At 43.1% G+C, this 15,884-nt stretch overlaps 1 protein-coding gene across 1 annotated transcript in view; it reads left to right on the forward strand.

The window, feature by feature from the left end:
• The first annotated feature begins 318 nt into the window (after positions 1-318).
• esrp2 (epithelial splicing regulatory protein 2) overlaps positions 319-15,884 on the forward strand; it is a 23,632-nt gene continuing 8,066 nt past the window's right edge. The window contains 14 exon segments of the mRNA XM_064982576.1: positions 319-489; positions 662-813; positions 1,281-1,409; positions 8,337-8,450; positions 11,374-11,488; positions 11,574-11,675; positions 12,047-12,101; positions 12,641-12,751; positions 12,904-13,036; positions 13,226-13,268; positions 13,834-14,103; positions 14,450-14,487; positions 15,036-15,266; positions 15,539-15,737. Coding sequence (XP_064838648.1) covers positions 682-813; positions 1,281-1,409; positions 8,337-8,450; positions 11,374-11,488; positions 11,574-11,675; positions 12,047-12,101; positions 12,641-12,751; positions 12,904-13,036; positions 13,226-13,268; positions 13,834-14,103; positions 14,450-14,487; positions 15,036-15,266; positions 15,539-15,737 — 1,672 coding nt within the window. The 5' untranslated portion in view covers positions 319-489; positions 662-681.

Raw genomic sequence — 15,884 nt, forward strand, 5'->3', positions numbered from 1 at the left:
TGGGAAGGGGCGTAAGTATGCATTTCACTGTTAGTCTACAGCTGTTGTTTGCCAAGCACGTGACAAATAACGTTTGATTTTGTTTTTTGAATGTCGCCTTACTTCTGGTGTGCCAAATCGCAAGAACACTGTCGGTGTGATAGAGGCGTTAGGTGCTGTACTACTTCAAAGGTGTGTGAACAGCCGGATTCTTATTTGCTACTACTTCCGCCAAACATGCTAAACCAATCAGGTTAGTTTACATAGATTTTGGGGCACTATGTCCCGCCCTCACCTTTGCCATGCGGCCAATAGGCCAACTCCCCTGGGAGCTTGACTGAAAGTAAAGCGGCTGAATCATACACAGGTAGCTCAGAAAAATAGCGAGGGGAAAAACAATTCTGGGCTTGTCATGGAGTTCGCTTGAAAGAAAACAGGGATTTTTTTTCCAATTTTCTTTACCAGTTAAACCAGTATCTCTGGATAGAACACGCTCAACTACTTGATCAGGTAGAGTCTTTGGTCGAAATCTCTTTCTTGTCCTCTTGAAAATAATCTTTCTTTCCCTCTATTCGTTTACTTGACTTCAATTGAATTTCCAGACCTTTTGTTTGCTTCTCTTATCACTGGAAAAAGGTGGACCCTGGTGTTATTTTTATTTCATCTTTGCTTTTAATTGTAGTTTTACCCTTGTGGTCCCTGATGGCTTCGCACAGTGATACTCTGGTGGTGTTCTTTGGGGCAACAGCTGGTGCAAATGGGGGTAAACTGGGTTCGGATGAGAGGGAAATAATTCTCTTGGTGTGGCAAATTGTGGATCTACTTGAGAAAAAGGTACGGACTTTCTCACCCGTTGTAAAGGTTTCTTCTTGACTTTTTAGTGTTTTTGTGTCCTAAGTAGTGGATTCATGTGTTAACTCGACAGCTGACATATTAATCAACAAAGGTACGCGTTCTGTAATTATTTGTGGGTCACGGTTTTAAGTGTGCATGGGCCTCAACTAATCCAACCGATAGGCTCATGGGTGTGTAGCCTACACCTGTCAGATTTAACTTCAGTGAAATGCTTTAAAAATTTTTGAAAGAAAGCATACCTCTTTGGTTATATGTCAACGCCTTGACATTGGCAACTGTGCGTTGACAATTAACTGCTTTGTTTGATGGTCTGAGTTCATAAAATTGGCCTGCCATGTTTAGTGCTGACTTGGGAAATTAGTTGCGTTTTCACCAAACTGTACTCTGTAGTTTTATAACTAAAATGGGTGGCACATGCCATGGTGAAACAACGATTCCGTTCGCAGGTTGGGAAACTTCAGAGACGTCTTGTGAAGCCTGACTCTTTGGAGTTGACAGACCAGAGTAAAGAGGAGACGGGGCTGTCTGTGGAGGAACTCTACAAGGCTGAACCTCTGGACAAAGTTCTGCAACAGGTGAGACTGAATAGGCTACTGGTGAAGATTCCTGTTCAGGCCCTAAAACATTTTAGGACTCAAATCTGGAGTCTTGTTCTTTGCTTTCCTGCATTCTCAGACTTAAATATTTTAAACCTGACTCCAAAGAAAAGCTTAAGATGCTGAACAAAGCATTTAATCGCTAATATGATAATGTTTGAACTTTAACTGGCAAAAACAACCATGCATGATAAGAATGACAGCATTCAAATGGTCTGTGTCACCAACCACCTGGAGGGAGATAACAGGATGAAGCTTGATGATGAAGCTTTAGGTAAATGTCAAGGTGTGTCGATTTTTCTCAACAAATGGAAACCCCTGAAAGGTATCTGACCTTTACAAATTATTCCACTTGGTTTGGCTGCTGTTTGGCCTACTAAACTCTGACAGGCTGTGAGTAGTTCAATCCAAAATGGTATCCTATTCCCTATAGTGCATTACTTTTGACCAGAGCCCTATGAGAATAGGGTGCCATTTGGGACCGGCTCAGTGTAGTTGCTGGTTTGAGTAGGCTTGCTTGGCTAAGCAGTGACTGCCGTGGGGTTGCGGTAGGGACGGTGAGGCAAGCAGGTCTAGTCTTGTCCCAGACTGATGCGAGCTGCTGACATCTGGAAGACTGAATGTTTACCTGGGAATGCAAAGAAATACCCCTGCTGGGTAGAGGACGGAGAGAGAGAAAGTGTGGGAGTGACAGAGACCCCTTGCCATAGCCCAGCACCTGTTTTCTCAGGCCAGGTAGTTGTGCGATAAGGCAGTCTGTTCCTGTTTATGATGACCAGGATGTAAAAGTGTTTTCAGGTTCCACCTCCCCTGGTATGTTTTGACAAAAGGGCTTATGTTGCCAAACGTGTTTCTCAACCGCTCTGTCTGTCTGTCTGCCTGCAGTGTTGAGAGTATTTGTATGCGCTCTGTAGGTAGGTAGTTACACAGAATCCCATCCCTGCCCCCAGCAGTATTTCAATAATTGAAAACCCCATATTACCAGACTCTCCTTGTGATTTAGGGTTACGATTAGAGACGCTGTCTGACTCAATGCTGTGGTCCTCTCCCATGCAACAAGCAGGTTTGTTGAAGTGACCAGTCCTTCCTCAACAACATTTTGCAATATAGCCCCTGAGTTTGACAGTGCTCTTGCTGTTGACACACTATAGATTTAGAGTAGATCTGTACCGCAAGATGCTCTCACTGCTGATTGCTGAAGTAATCTCTAGTTTGAGTTTCTATACCTGCAAGCCGTCCCAATTCATTTGTTTTGTGGGTCTGTGGACACTTTAAAGATTAACCAGAAAAATCAATTTTTACTGGCTTACCTCTGTCTGCTAGGTCACTTTCTCTTGCCATTGGTCAGGTTTAGTTTATTTATTTGTCTCTATTGATTTAAGTCAGGCAGTCAGTGGAGGAATGGAGACATTCAGCTAATGTGAGTCATACGAGAGACTGCCTTTGGGGATGTAGGTAGGAATAGCTAACTAACCTAGCAGAGACTATATCTTAGTGGACCTGTCAATGTCATAAGGCCAGAGTAGCCAAGCCAAGGATGCAGATTTGTTTTCTTTGGTGAAAGATTTATTCAGTCTGAGAAAAATGTCGATAGAGATTAGAGCTGGGCTGCACCCTTTCCATTGGGGGGGGGCACGGACTTTAAATAACTACTGTTCCTTGTGGGCTTGTAGCCTGCCTTCGATTTAGCATATCAACAAGTTTCTCTCCCTAAGATTGAGTTTATAAAAATAAAAAGTCAGAATCCTGTTGTTTCTCTAACTGTTCTCAGATCAATGGGTTTGTCTGGAAGACATTTGGGGTTTGGACTTATTGAACCCCAGTCAGTCTTAGGCCCTCACTTATTAGGGCTAGTATTGAGTGTGAAGAGCCTCATATCAGTGCAGTGATACACATACACAGGCTCTGACATGCTGTGTTCCAGGGACCCTGGAGCAAAGCGTGTTCAGCTCTCTGTGCTGCAAGTCTCTCTCATAGGTGGGGCAGCGTCACCCTGTTCCAGGTTGTGAAGGCACTGGGGCAGGTGCACAGCAGAAGCAGATAATGAAAGATGGTGCCAGCAGCAATAAAACACTCCCTTGGTCTTCTCCCTTCCTGCTCTCCAACAGCATTGTACCTTGTAGAGAACAAGCCAGAGGATCCTATACAGAGCCAGCATTGTAAACATCTAATCTCCACAGTCCAGTCATAAAATGACTAATGTTTGGGACAGTGGTGTGACTGTAACAGGCCTAGCCATGAGTACTGCCTGGTACTCTCTACTCCCTTATCGTGAGCCTCATCACCTCCCCTGCTCTACTCCTCTCCATGGGTCCAGCCTCAACACCATGCAAACACACCAGCTATAGCTTATACTACAGAGCAAACACCGACGGGGCCAGGTTCAAGGGTAAACTCCTACCCCATACTCACCCATGGCACAGTGCAACAGAGAACCTCCCATTGGGGGAAAATGAAACCAATGGTAATCAATGAATGGTTGGCTGGCCAGGTCAGGTATATTACAGTGACCGTCTATGCACGTTCTCATTGGTTGCATGTTGACATTTCCTATTCTGACAGCCTTGCTGCTAGTGTTGGCACATTTATCAATACCTGTTTCCTTTGTTAGGCCTGTCCTGTTGGACGTTTACTCTAATAGTATGCTGGTTTGGCAGAGAGGATAGAGTAAAGGGTGTGTCGCTTAGTTCCTTGAAACCATTTGTTTCTATTCCTAATCCTGCTGCTGGTTGTGCAAGGTGAGGCTGCATAGATGTGAAAACAGCCATGAGCTAACAAACACCACACCTCACCCACCATACATTAGGTTGAACACAACTACCTTCACATCCTGGTCTGTTCCTGCTTGTACGTGTGTGTGGAGAGGGTTCTTGGTAACTAAACAAATGTGATAGATATTTGCATGTCAGTGTCTGAGGTGACAGAAGAATGTTTAATATCCGATGGCTTCTGAGAATGATGCTCTACCCCCCGAAACAGAGGAATCATTTTGAATTCCACAGCGCCTCAACCTGTTTGTGCTGTTTTGTTCCTCTCTTTGTCACATACTCAACTGTGTCAGTCGAGACTTTCCTTGACTAATATTTGTCCTATTATCTATGGGACTACTTAAATGACTGGGTTCTATACCATAGATGTTACCAGATACATTACAGTATCTGTTGATACCTCTATGACATACAGTGTGTGTCATCTGTCATGGCTCCCAGATGTTGAGTCATTGACCTCTGGATCCTTGGCAGCCAGTCTTTTCAGAGAAAGCCAGTCAGTTGTCTTAGGCCCCTATCTGACCGGCCCACCTTAGCTAATGAGCTTCCTGTGTGTATCAGTGCTTCCCTAACCCAGATGTTATCACACTATGGTGAAATGTAGCATACCAGGCCCTGAAGTGGCATGGGATCCCACAGCTCAACGATGCAAGACAGACCTGTCCAACAGCGCAGCATCCTGGTCCCGGTCACCACAAGGACTCAAACATCTCATCTCTTTTAGGGTGTGATAGGTTCAGGATAGCTGTAGGCAATAGATGCAATGAAGGGTTCAACAAAACTCTTTTTTTGTAGTCTCAATACAATGCATATGATGGTATAGGGGGCCTAGTGTTGTTTTGTCCAGTGTGATGGTGTTTGTGGGAAAGGCAAGTGAGTTGAAATAAGAGCCCCTCATTAACATAATTATTTCCCTCAAGTTGAACTCCCAGGTGGCGCAGCAGTCTAAGGCACTGCATCTCAGTGCAAGAGGTGTCACTACTAGAGGTCGCCCGAATATGATTTTAATGCCGATACCGATTTTATTTATTTGTAATAATGACAATTACAACAATACTGAATGAACACTTATTTTAACTTAATATATTACATCAATAAAAATCTGTGAAATACGGAACTGTTTTGTATTTTATCTAACGGGTGGCATCCCTAAGTGGGGCGGCAGGGTAGCATAGTGGCTTGAGCGTTGGACTAGTAACCGGAAGGTTGCAAGTTCAAATCCCAGAGTGAAAAGGTACAAACCTGTCATTCTGCCCCTGAACAGGCATTTAACCCACTGTTCCTAGGCGGTCATTGAAAATAAGAATTTGTTCTTAACTGACTTGCCTAGTTAAATAAAGGTAAAATAAATAAGTCTAAATATTCTTGTTTGCACAACCTTTAATGTTATGTCATAATTACGTAAGATTCTGGCAAATTAGTTCGCAATAAACCAGGCTGCCCAAGCTGTTGCATATACCCTGACTCTGCGTGCAATGAACGCAAGAGAAATTACACAATTTCACCTGGTTAATATTGCCTGCTAACCTGGATTTCTTTTAGCTAAATATGCAGGTTTAAAAATATATACTTCTGTGTATTGATTTAAAAAAAGGCATTGGTGTTTATGGTTAGGTACAGTCGTCCAACGATTGTGCTTTTTTCGCAAATGCGCTTTTGTTAAATCATCCCCCAGCGTTGCATCGATTATATGCAACGCAGGACATGCTAGATAAACGAGTAATGTTATAACTTATCTTATAAAAAACAATCATTCATAATCTAAGTTTAATGCTAGCTAGCAACTTACCTTGGCTTCTACTGCATTTGCGTAACAGGCAGGCTCCTCGTGGAGTGCAATGAGTGGCAGGTGGTTAGAGCGTTGGACTAGTTAACTGTTAGTTTGCAAGATCGGATCCCCCGAGCTGACAAGGTGAAAATCTGTCTTTCTGCCCCTGAACAAGGCAGTTAACCCACCGTTCCTAGGCCGTCATTGAAAATAAGGTGTTCTTAACTGACTTGCCTAGTTAAATAAAGGTATAAAAAAATTGGAAAAATCGGCGCCCAAAAATACAGATTACCGACTGTTATGAAAATTCAGATTAATCGGTCGATCTCTCGTCACTACAGTCCCTGGTTCGAATCCAGGCTGTATCACATTCAGCCATGATTGGCAGTCCCATAGGGCGGCGCATAATTGACCCAGCGTTGTCCGGGTTTGGCCGCAGTAGGCCGCCATTGTAAAAAAATAATTTGTTCTTTTAACTGACTTGCCTAGAAATTAGCCTCACTAACTCACAATTAGTCACTAACGACCCTTAGATCTTCTGGACAGATAACGTGATAAGTAGTAGCTAAACAAACCACAAATTGGTGAACAGTTTATTAGAAATGGAAAGAGTATTTGAGAAGGGTTGCCTATTTTGATGTTGGCTAAATTGAGCCATTTTTTACTTTCAGTATCAGTCCGTCAAGGGAAATCTAGTTTTCTAACAAAGGTATCTATATATATATTTCAGGATGTGTTGTGTATCAGAATTCATAAAAACCGTTCTGAGAACACAACTTGTCCAAAAAGTGGTTTCTTGGCACAACTTAAATTGAGCCACCTACACTTTTTTTGTACTAAATGAAGTATTACCACTACCTTTTTCAAAACCATGCCCATCTTTATTTCCAAAACACAATTCAACACAATCAAAATAGCTTTTTTTGTCTTAACACGAGCTTAACACCTAACACTTGAGCCCATAGACTGGAGCTCTCTTAAGGGTGTCAGTTATTTATTTTACTGTTGCAGCCGACGTATATACTGTTGCTTCGTCAGTGTACATAGACACACATGCTTTATTAAAGGTCACTGGAATATCATTAGTGAAAACAATAATGGCCTAAGCCAGCTGCCTTGCGGTACACCACTCTACCACATTTGTTATAGAGGCTTCTGTGCTGGGTTTAGGACCTCATATTGAAACTTAGAGACCCCAACTTATGTATAGAACAATCTTAAAATTACCTACTGTGGTTTAGACACAAGCATAATGAAACCTCTTAACACAATACATTAATTTGACTTGGTGAAAATATATCTTTTGGACCTAACTTGCTTACCACTTTTTCCATGTGGTTTCTTCTTTCACAGACTCAATAAAATGACAACCTCTTCCTCAATATTTGATCAGATAATACATTTTATGTGTGGTTTCCTAGAAACAAGGGTGGCTCAACTTACCCCACTCTCCCCCAATAGACAGGATACCAAAACTATATCCTCAAAGAAGGAAGCCAGCCTAGATAGAAATACAATTGGCAGCACTAACTGGCAAATTGGTGAGGTCAGTTTGTTAGTTGAGGTGATGGTGAGGTGTTATGTCTGATTGTTAAAAGACACCAGTAATGTTTACACTACACTAGTAATGGGCCACATTAAATGCAATGATTATTACTGAATACAGACCTATTTCGGAGTCCCTGCTGTGGGGCATGGTAAGTGTTTTATAGAGCCTAGTGATTGGCAAACATTGTTTGATAGGAAGTGAAGCAGCGGCTGGTTTCTCTGGCTGGGGTTGGTTGTTTTCCCCTTTCCTGTCTGGTTGTGACTGTTGGTCTAACTGCTAAGTGAAATCCTCCCTGTTCCAGGTGCTGATTAGCACCACAATCCCTCTTCCTTGCTATGAAAACACCTGGAAAAAAACTATTCACATTGGTCAATCTCAGGACGCCTCCCTACCTGTTCTTCCCCCAGAAAACACAAACCTACTTGTTCGTACCAGTAGGCTTATTTTAAAGACTTGGCCTATTTAAAGTGTTAACAGTTAGAAACACTGCTAAGTCTTATGGGAGAGAACTCTGAGCACTATTATTCTAAAACAAACCAAGCATAAAAACCTTTAGTTAGCAGTTTGCTGCAGCAGAGCATAATTAATCAGTACTGTTTTACTCGGTGGTTGCTCAGAGGTGACATTGGCACTCCCATGTTTGTCTGCTGGGCACAAGTGGTTTACACTGGATCTCGAAAAGACCATAGGGAGCTACTTGGCTGATTGCATTTACTTTGTTGGTTTACTTTAGTTTTGTTGTGTGTGTGACTCATTGTATGTTCTCACAATAACTCTCATCTTGTATCTTTCTTCATTCTTTCTTCATTCTCTCCCTACAGTTCCAGCAGTCCGTCTCAGCGGAGTTGAAGGCTCTGGGCAGAAGCTCCTACACACTGTGTGTCGACGGGCCCCTCATCATACGACAGGCCCTTCACCCTGAGGCCTCCAGGAAGGTATTGAGTGGCCCTTGATTTTCTAACCTACCATTTAGGGAAAATGTAGCAATTTTGATAGAAAATATAATTGCCCTTATTTACTGACCAAGTTAGGGAAATTTCCACCACATATAGAGGTGAAGTCGGAAGTTTACATACACTAAGGTTGAAGTCATTAAAACTCGTTTTTCAACCACTCCACAACTATAGTTTTGGCAAGTCAGTCAAGGCATCTACTTTGTGCATGACGCAAGTAATTTTTACAATTGTTTACAGACAAATAATTTTACTTGTAATTCACTATCACAATTCCAGTGGGTCTGAAGTTTACATGTACTAAGTTGACTGTGACTTCAAACAACTTATGTCATGGCTTAAGAGCTTGTGATAGGCTAATTGACATAATTTGAGTCAATTGGAGGTGTACCTGTGGATGTATTTCAAGGCCTACCTTCCAACTCAGTGCCTCTTTGCTTGACATCATGGGAAAATCAAAAGAAATCAGCCAAGACGTCAGAAAAATAAATTGTAGACCTTCACAAGTCTGGTTCATCCTTGGGAGCAATTTCCAAACGCCTGAAGATACCACATTCATTTGTACAAACAATAGTACGCAAGTATAAACACCATGGGACAACGCAGCCGTCAAACCGCTCAGGAAGGAGATGCGTTTTGTCTCCTAGATATGAATGTACTTTGGTGCGAAAAGTGCAAATCAATCCTAGAACAAGAGCAAATGACCTTATGAAGATGCTGGAGGAAACGGGTACAAAAGTATCTATATCATAGTTAAACGAGGCTGCTCAGCAAGGAAGAAGCCACTGGTCCAAAACCAACGTAAAAAACATCAGACTACAGTTTGCAACTGCACATGGGGACAAAGATCATTCTTTTCTGAGAAATGTCCTCTGGTCTGATGAAACAAAAATGGAACTGTTTGGCCATAATAACCATTTATGTTTGGAGGAAAAAGGGGAAGCTTGCAAGCCAAAGAACACCATCCCAACCGTGAAACGTGGGGGTGCTTTGCTGCAGGAGGGACTGGTGCACTTCACAAAATAGATGGCATCATGAGGGGGGAAAATTGGGTGGATATATTGAAGCAACATCTCAAGACATAAGTCAGGAAGTTCAAGCTTGGTCGCAAATGGGTCTTCCAAATGGACAATGACCCCAAGCATACTTCCAAAGATGTGGCAAAATGGCTTAACGACAACAAAGTCAAGGTATTGGTGTGGCCATCACAAAGCCCTGACTGCAATCCTATAGAACATTTGTGCGCAGAACTGAAAAAGCGTGTTCGAGCAAGGAGGCCTACAAACCTGACTCCATTACACCAGCTCTGTCAGCAGGAATGGGCCAAAATTCACAACTTATTGTGGGAAGCTTGTGGAAGGCTACTCAAAACGTTTGACCCAAGTTAAACAGTTTAAAGGCAATGCTACCAAATACTAATTGAGTGTATGTAAACTTCAAACCCACTGGGAATGTGATGAAAGAAATAAAAGCTGAAATAAATTATTCTCTCTACAATTATTCTGACATTTCACATTCTTAAAATAAAGTCGTGATCCAAACTGACTTAAAATAGCACATTTTTTACCAGGATTAAATGTCAGGAGTTGTGAAACTGACTTTAAATGTATTTGGCTAAGGTGTATGTAAACTTCTGACTTCAACTGTTTCATACATACATGCATACACACACAGTACTGTTCAAACGTTTGGGGGCACTTAAATTTCCTTGTTTTTTTTAAAGAAAAGCGCCATTTTTTTTGTCTAATTTTGTCTAATAAAATTAAATTGATCAGAAATGCAGTGTAGACATTTTTAATGTTGTAAATGACTATGGCTGGGAAAAAAGGAATATCTTCTTAGGCGTACAAAGGCCCATTATCAGCAACCATCACTCCTGTGTTCCAATGGCACGTTGAATTAGCTAATCCAAGTTTTTTTTTTAAAAGGCTAATTTGATTATTAGAAAACCATTTTTCAATTATGTTAAACTGTTCTGATTTAAAGAAGCAATAAAATTGGCCTTCTTTAGACTAGATGAGTATCTGGAGCATCAGCATTTGTGGGTTCGATGACGTGCTCAAATGGCCAGAAACAAAACTTTCTTCTGAAACTCATCAGTTTCTTGGCAATTTCTCACATGGAATAGCCTTCCTTTCTCAGAAAAAGAATATACTGAAGATCTCGTACAAGGCTGTGTACTACTCCCTTGACAGAATAGCACAAACTGGCTCTAACCAGAATAGAAAAAGTGGGAGGCCCCGGTGCACAACGGAGCAAGAGGACAAGTGCATTAGTGTCTAGTTTTAGAAACAGACATTTCCAGCTACAATAGTCATTTCCGACGTTAACAATGTCTACACTGTATTTCTGATCAATTTGTTATTTTAATGGACAAAAAAATGTGCTTTAAAAAACACTGACATTTCTAAGTGACCCCAAACTTGTAAACATGTGTGTGTGTGTGTGTATATGTATATGTATGTGTATATGTATGTATGTATGGAAAAGGAATTATGTTAATCAGTCTCTTGGACTTTGTTCAGGTGAAGTAGGCACAATGCTATAGTTCAGATAATGAGTCTGGTATTTGTCAAATGTAAAGAACATACAAACCTTTTAGCCACGTGTGTAAGTTGTAATTCTTGGGTCACAGTTAGCAGTATTTCTCCTGTGCTTGTGTTGAGCAGTAACATCATATTCTGCACAGGAATGCTAGCTATCCACACAATCATCCGTAGATGGCTTCATGTCATCTTTTTCCCCTGCTTTATCTCATGTCTTTATGCCACCTATTCCTGGCTCCCTTATTCATTGCATCACTCCTATTATCCCTACTTTTCATGAGGTCTGTCTACAGAGTACACTACTATTCAGTGAATGTTGAATGGACTAATGACTGACCTACCTGTTGTGTCTGTTTCAGAACCTGGTCCTTCCGGAGTGTTTCTACTCCTTTGTGGATGTGAGGAAAGAGTTTCACAAATGTTGTCCCAATGCTGGACAGGTCCAGGACCTAACACTGCACTCTATCCTAGAATGTAAGTCGGAGTCAGATGAAATGTAATGTCATTTGTTCCTAGTACTTCTATAAACGACTGCTAAAACATCCTTACATGTGTGTAGATGTGTGCATCCCAGAACTTCCCCTGTCAGAGCAGGTAATGGGGCTGAAGGAGGTGAGGTGTATGGTCCAGCTCTCCCTGCACATCCTGGCTGAGCCATACAGTAAGTCTATACATCTCTCTCCTCTTTTGCTATCGCATTTTCCCCCGCTCTCTGTCTGTGCCAGTCCCACCTGGCCGCCCCACAGCCCTGTCAATCTCTACGTTAGGTGGCTAACAGGAATGCTGCTGAAGTTGCAGGCTGGCAGGCCAGACCTGTTGAGCATGAAACAACCTGGCATCATGGAGCAACACTTACAAACAACATTTGTTGTATTGTTCAGTCTGAATATATGTGAAGTCGATTGGCTTCTGTTGGCGGATCCAATGTCAAGCCTAATGTGAAGTTATTTTTTTATCAGTATGGTCCTTTTGATTGTAAATGTGGATAGAAGTTTGATCCATGTTGTAAATTAGTGTTTTAATCTCTTGCAGACCACAAATTCTCATGCTTTGAAGCTGTGAAATATAAGCTTGAATCAGGAGCATGGTATGTATATTCTCAGTGCATCGACTTAATGTAACCTCACTCATCCAGGTTGTGTGGCCACGTCTATACTAAACCTGTTTACTGTAGTTGAAGCCGAACCAACCGTCCCTCCCATGTTCAGAGCCAGGCTCGTAGCATTGATTACAGCAAGAAGGGAAACCACAAGCGTGTCATTAAACCACTCCAACTTTGCCATTAAGTATTTAACTGGCTATCCAATAGCACCACACAAATCCCACTACGGTGTCCAATACCCATTGCCCTGACAACCCCGGCATGTGTGTTGCCGTGCTAGAGTAGTGTGAAGTAGACTGTTAAACTGCATAAGTCCCAATTTTTACCATGTCTCTCTCTGACGAAGACAACTTACTGAAACACTTTGGTTTTTAACAATATAGAAGTACTATTCAAGTCCATTTACATTGTCTTCAAGAGTTTCTGAACATTACTTTCTCTGTCTCATGCAGCATTGAGTTTAGTGTGTAACTGTTAAACACCGTTCCCCATGTTGACTGCGCCCCCTGGTTTGTCCCCTGCAGCAGTAAGACCGAGCCAGTGGACAGTGAGACAGTGATCAGAGCCAGGGGGTTGCCATGGCAATCCTCTGACCAGGACATCGCCCGCTTCTTCAAGGGCCTCAACATCGCCAAGTATGTTACCAAAACATGACTGTGTCGTGATTAAGCCACGGTTCCACTGAGAATGGTGACTAATACCCACAGGATGTTGTACATGCAGCTTCGTCTCCATAGAGGGTCAAATTGTTCTGACCTTTCCTCCAACCTCTGCCTGTGTATTTCAGGGGTGGTGTGGCCCTCTGTCTGAACGCCCAGGGCAGGAGGAATGGTGAAGCCCTGGTTCGGTTCATCAACCAGGAGCACAGAGACCTGGCCCTGGAGAGACACAAACACCACATGGGCAGCAGATACATTGAGGTCAGCATCTGTATAACTCAGCAGCCCCTACATCTAACACAGCCATACTAATGCTGTTGCTTCACTAATGGACCAATACTGTTACAGAGGAAAAAAGTATCATGCTTTCTAACTGTAGCACAATGCATGTTGCATTGGTCAGATGAAAGGCCATTTGGAGTTGCTAAAAGTCTCCTCTCATCCTCACAGGTATACAAAGCCACAGGAGAGGAATTCCTCAAGATTGCTGGAGGTCAGATTTCACACTTTTTTTTCCCCCTTCCCTTGACTTGAGGGACTCTCCCTGATCCTCCGCCCTGTACCACTCCAGTTGCCTGGCTTATCCTGGGGGAATGAAAGGTGCTTTGTGGGCCTCACCCTCACCCCTCAGAGGCTAGTTGGAGGAAGGTAACTTTACCCCTGGCCGACAGTGTCTCACCTCATCCTCCCGGCGGGCCAGTGAAAGGCCCAGCTCAGGGCCATACAAAGGGGGCGTGAATAGACAAAGAGCAGAGCTGATACAGGAGAGAGAGCAGGGGAGAGACTAGTGTCTGTCTGTGGACTCTTGCCAGTCGACTGGAGATCTATAATATCTGTCAAGACATGGGACTTTCAGCAGATACTGTTTGCCCTGGACTCTGACTCACTGCTCTTGTTTTAACATCTACTCTTGTATTTTAAAGTGATGTAATGCATTTTATTATTTATTAGTGGCAATAAGCAACAATAATTTGCATGTTAAAGGGACCAAGTAATTAGCTAAAGGTCTTACTTCTCACTTATAGCTAACTCTGTTTCCTCTCCCTCTGTGACTGTAGGCACATCCAACGAGGTGGCCCAGTTCCTGTCCAAGGAGAACCAGGTGATCATCAGGATGAGGGGTCTTCCCTTCACCGCCTCTCCCCAGGACGTGTTGACCTTCCTGGGGGCCGACAGCCCCGTGACGGACGCCAGCGACGGCCTACTCTTCGTAAAGTACCCTGACGGGCGGCCCACAGGCGATGCCTTCGTCCTGTTCTCCTGTGAAGAGTACGCTCTGCAGCAGAGGCCCAACAGGTAAAACACATCAGTCACTGTTTATAGGTGTAGTAGACAGTCACTATGTAGAGTTGTTCAACAGGTTCACAAGTACCAACAGGTAAAACACATCAGTCACTGTTTATAGGTGTAGTAGACAGTCACTATGAGGTAGAGTTGTTCACACAGGTTCAGTGTAGTAGAGCTGTTCAGAAGTACCAACAGGTAAAACACATCACAGTCACTGTTTATAGGTGTAGTAGACAGTCACTATGAGGTAGAGTTGTTCACACAGGTTCAGTGTAGTAGAATGTAGAGCTGTTCAGAAGTACCAACAGGTAAAACACATCAGTCACTGTTTATAGGTGTAGTAGACAGTCACTATGAGGTAGAGTTGTTCACACAGGTTCAGTGTAGTAGAGCTGTTCAGAAGCACTGCAGGTGAGGTACAACAGGTATGGCATCTAGGGACTCAATGGGGTTTCTTTACTACTTAACCTACTATCAAAGATGCAGTAATGCCATACCTGTTGCACCCTTGTACTGCAGCCAAGGTGCAACAGTTACATTATAGTAGACAGTCACTGTGAGATAGAGATGCATAGAGCGTTTTAAAGACAGTTGAGGTCCAACAGGTACAGTGTTCTAGGCACTGCCTGTCACTTGAGATTCTTTCTTTAGAAAGGAGGACTACTGGCGATGAACCTCTTTCTCCATATTTAACCAGTTCTATAATTAGTTGTGAAATGACTATTGTGTTTACAGTGTAAGACATGACTAAAGTTGAAGGACTATATGTGACACAGCATAGAATGTGGTCCCCATGAGTCAGTTTGCTGGAGGATGGTACTCGTGTCGTGACACAGGAGTTGTTTGTTTGACTATTATATCAAAGCCTCTTGTAAATGAATGTCAACATGACTCAACACCACAGAAACACAGCAATATAATGAAGTCGGTGCCAACTTTGTCGTCTGACCTTTTGACCTCTGCCCTCTGTTAGGTCCTGAACCGTTACATGTCCACCCCTCTGATCTCCACACTGCCCTCCTCTTCCATGGTCCCCATGCCGGTCTTGGCCACTCCCCCCTACCTGGCGACTGGCAGCACGCGGGACTGTGTCCGTTTGCGAGGTCTACCCTACACCGCTGCTATAGAGGATATACTGGAGTTCATGGGAGAACACACTATTGATATTAAACCACATGGAGTTCATATGGTGCTCAACCAACAGGTACTGGTTGGTACACACACACACGCCATGGTACTTTCCCCCGTCTTATATTAAATACTTAGTGTAGATGAAGTGATGGGTACAAGCCGAGGATTCAGAAGCAGCTCTACACTATTGAGATGCGACCAATAGTCCACAGAACAGCCTTCAGCATGATGTTTGACCCTGTTCCCTGAACAGTGTTAATGCATGGTGAACCACAGCGAGTAAAGACTTAACCCTAACCCTTCCATCAGAGCATCACTCATCTCTAACCTCCCTCTCCTCTCCAGGGTCGTCCCTCAGGTGACGCCTTCATTCAGATGAGGTCAGCTGACAGGGCCTTCATGGTGGCCCAGAAGTGCCACAAGAAGATGATGAAGGACCGCTATGTGGAGGTGTTCCAGTGTTCTACTGAGGAGATGAGCTTCGTCCTGATGGGAGGAACCCTGAACCGCAGCGGCCTGTCCCCTCCACCCTGCAAACTACCCTGTAAGTCCATAATAGACCTAGCTGAATCACTGCATGTCCCATTGACGTTTCAGAACATATCACGTAAACAGGAGAATATGTAGCAAGAACAACAGGACAAGTAGCTTTCAGAAATGCTTGTTTATTATTAAAACGGACATGTTTCAG

The sequence above is a fragment of the Oncorhynchus masou genome, chromosome 1 (assembly GCF_036934945.1).
Source record: "Oncorhynchus masou masou isolate Uvic2021 chromosome 1, UVic_Omas_1.1, whole genome shotgun sequence".
In the NCBI taxonomy this organism is placed as follows: Eukaryota; Metazoa; Chordata; class Actinopteri; order Salmoniformes; family Salmonidae; genus Oncorhynchus; species Oncorhynchus masou.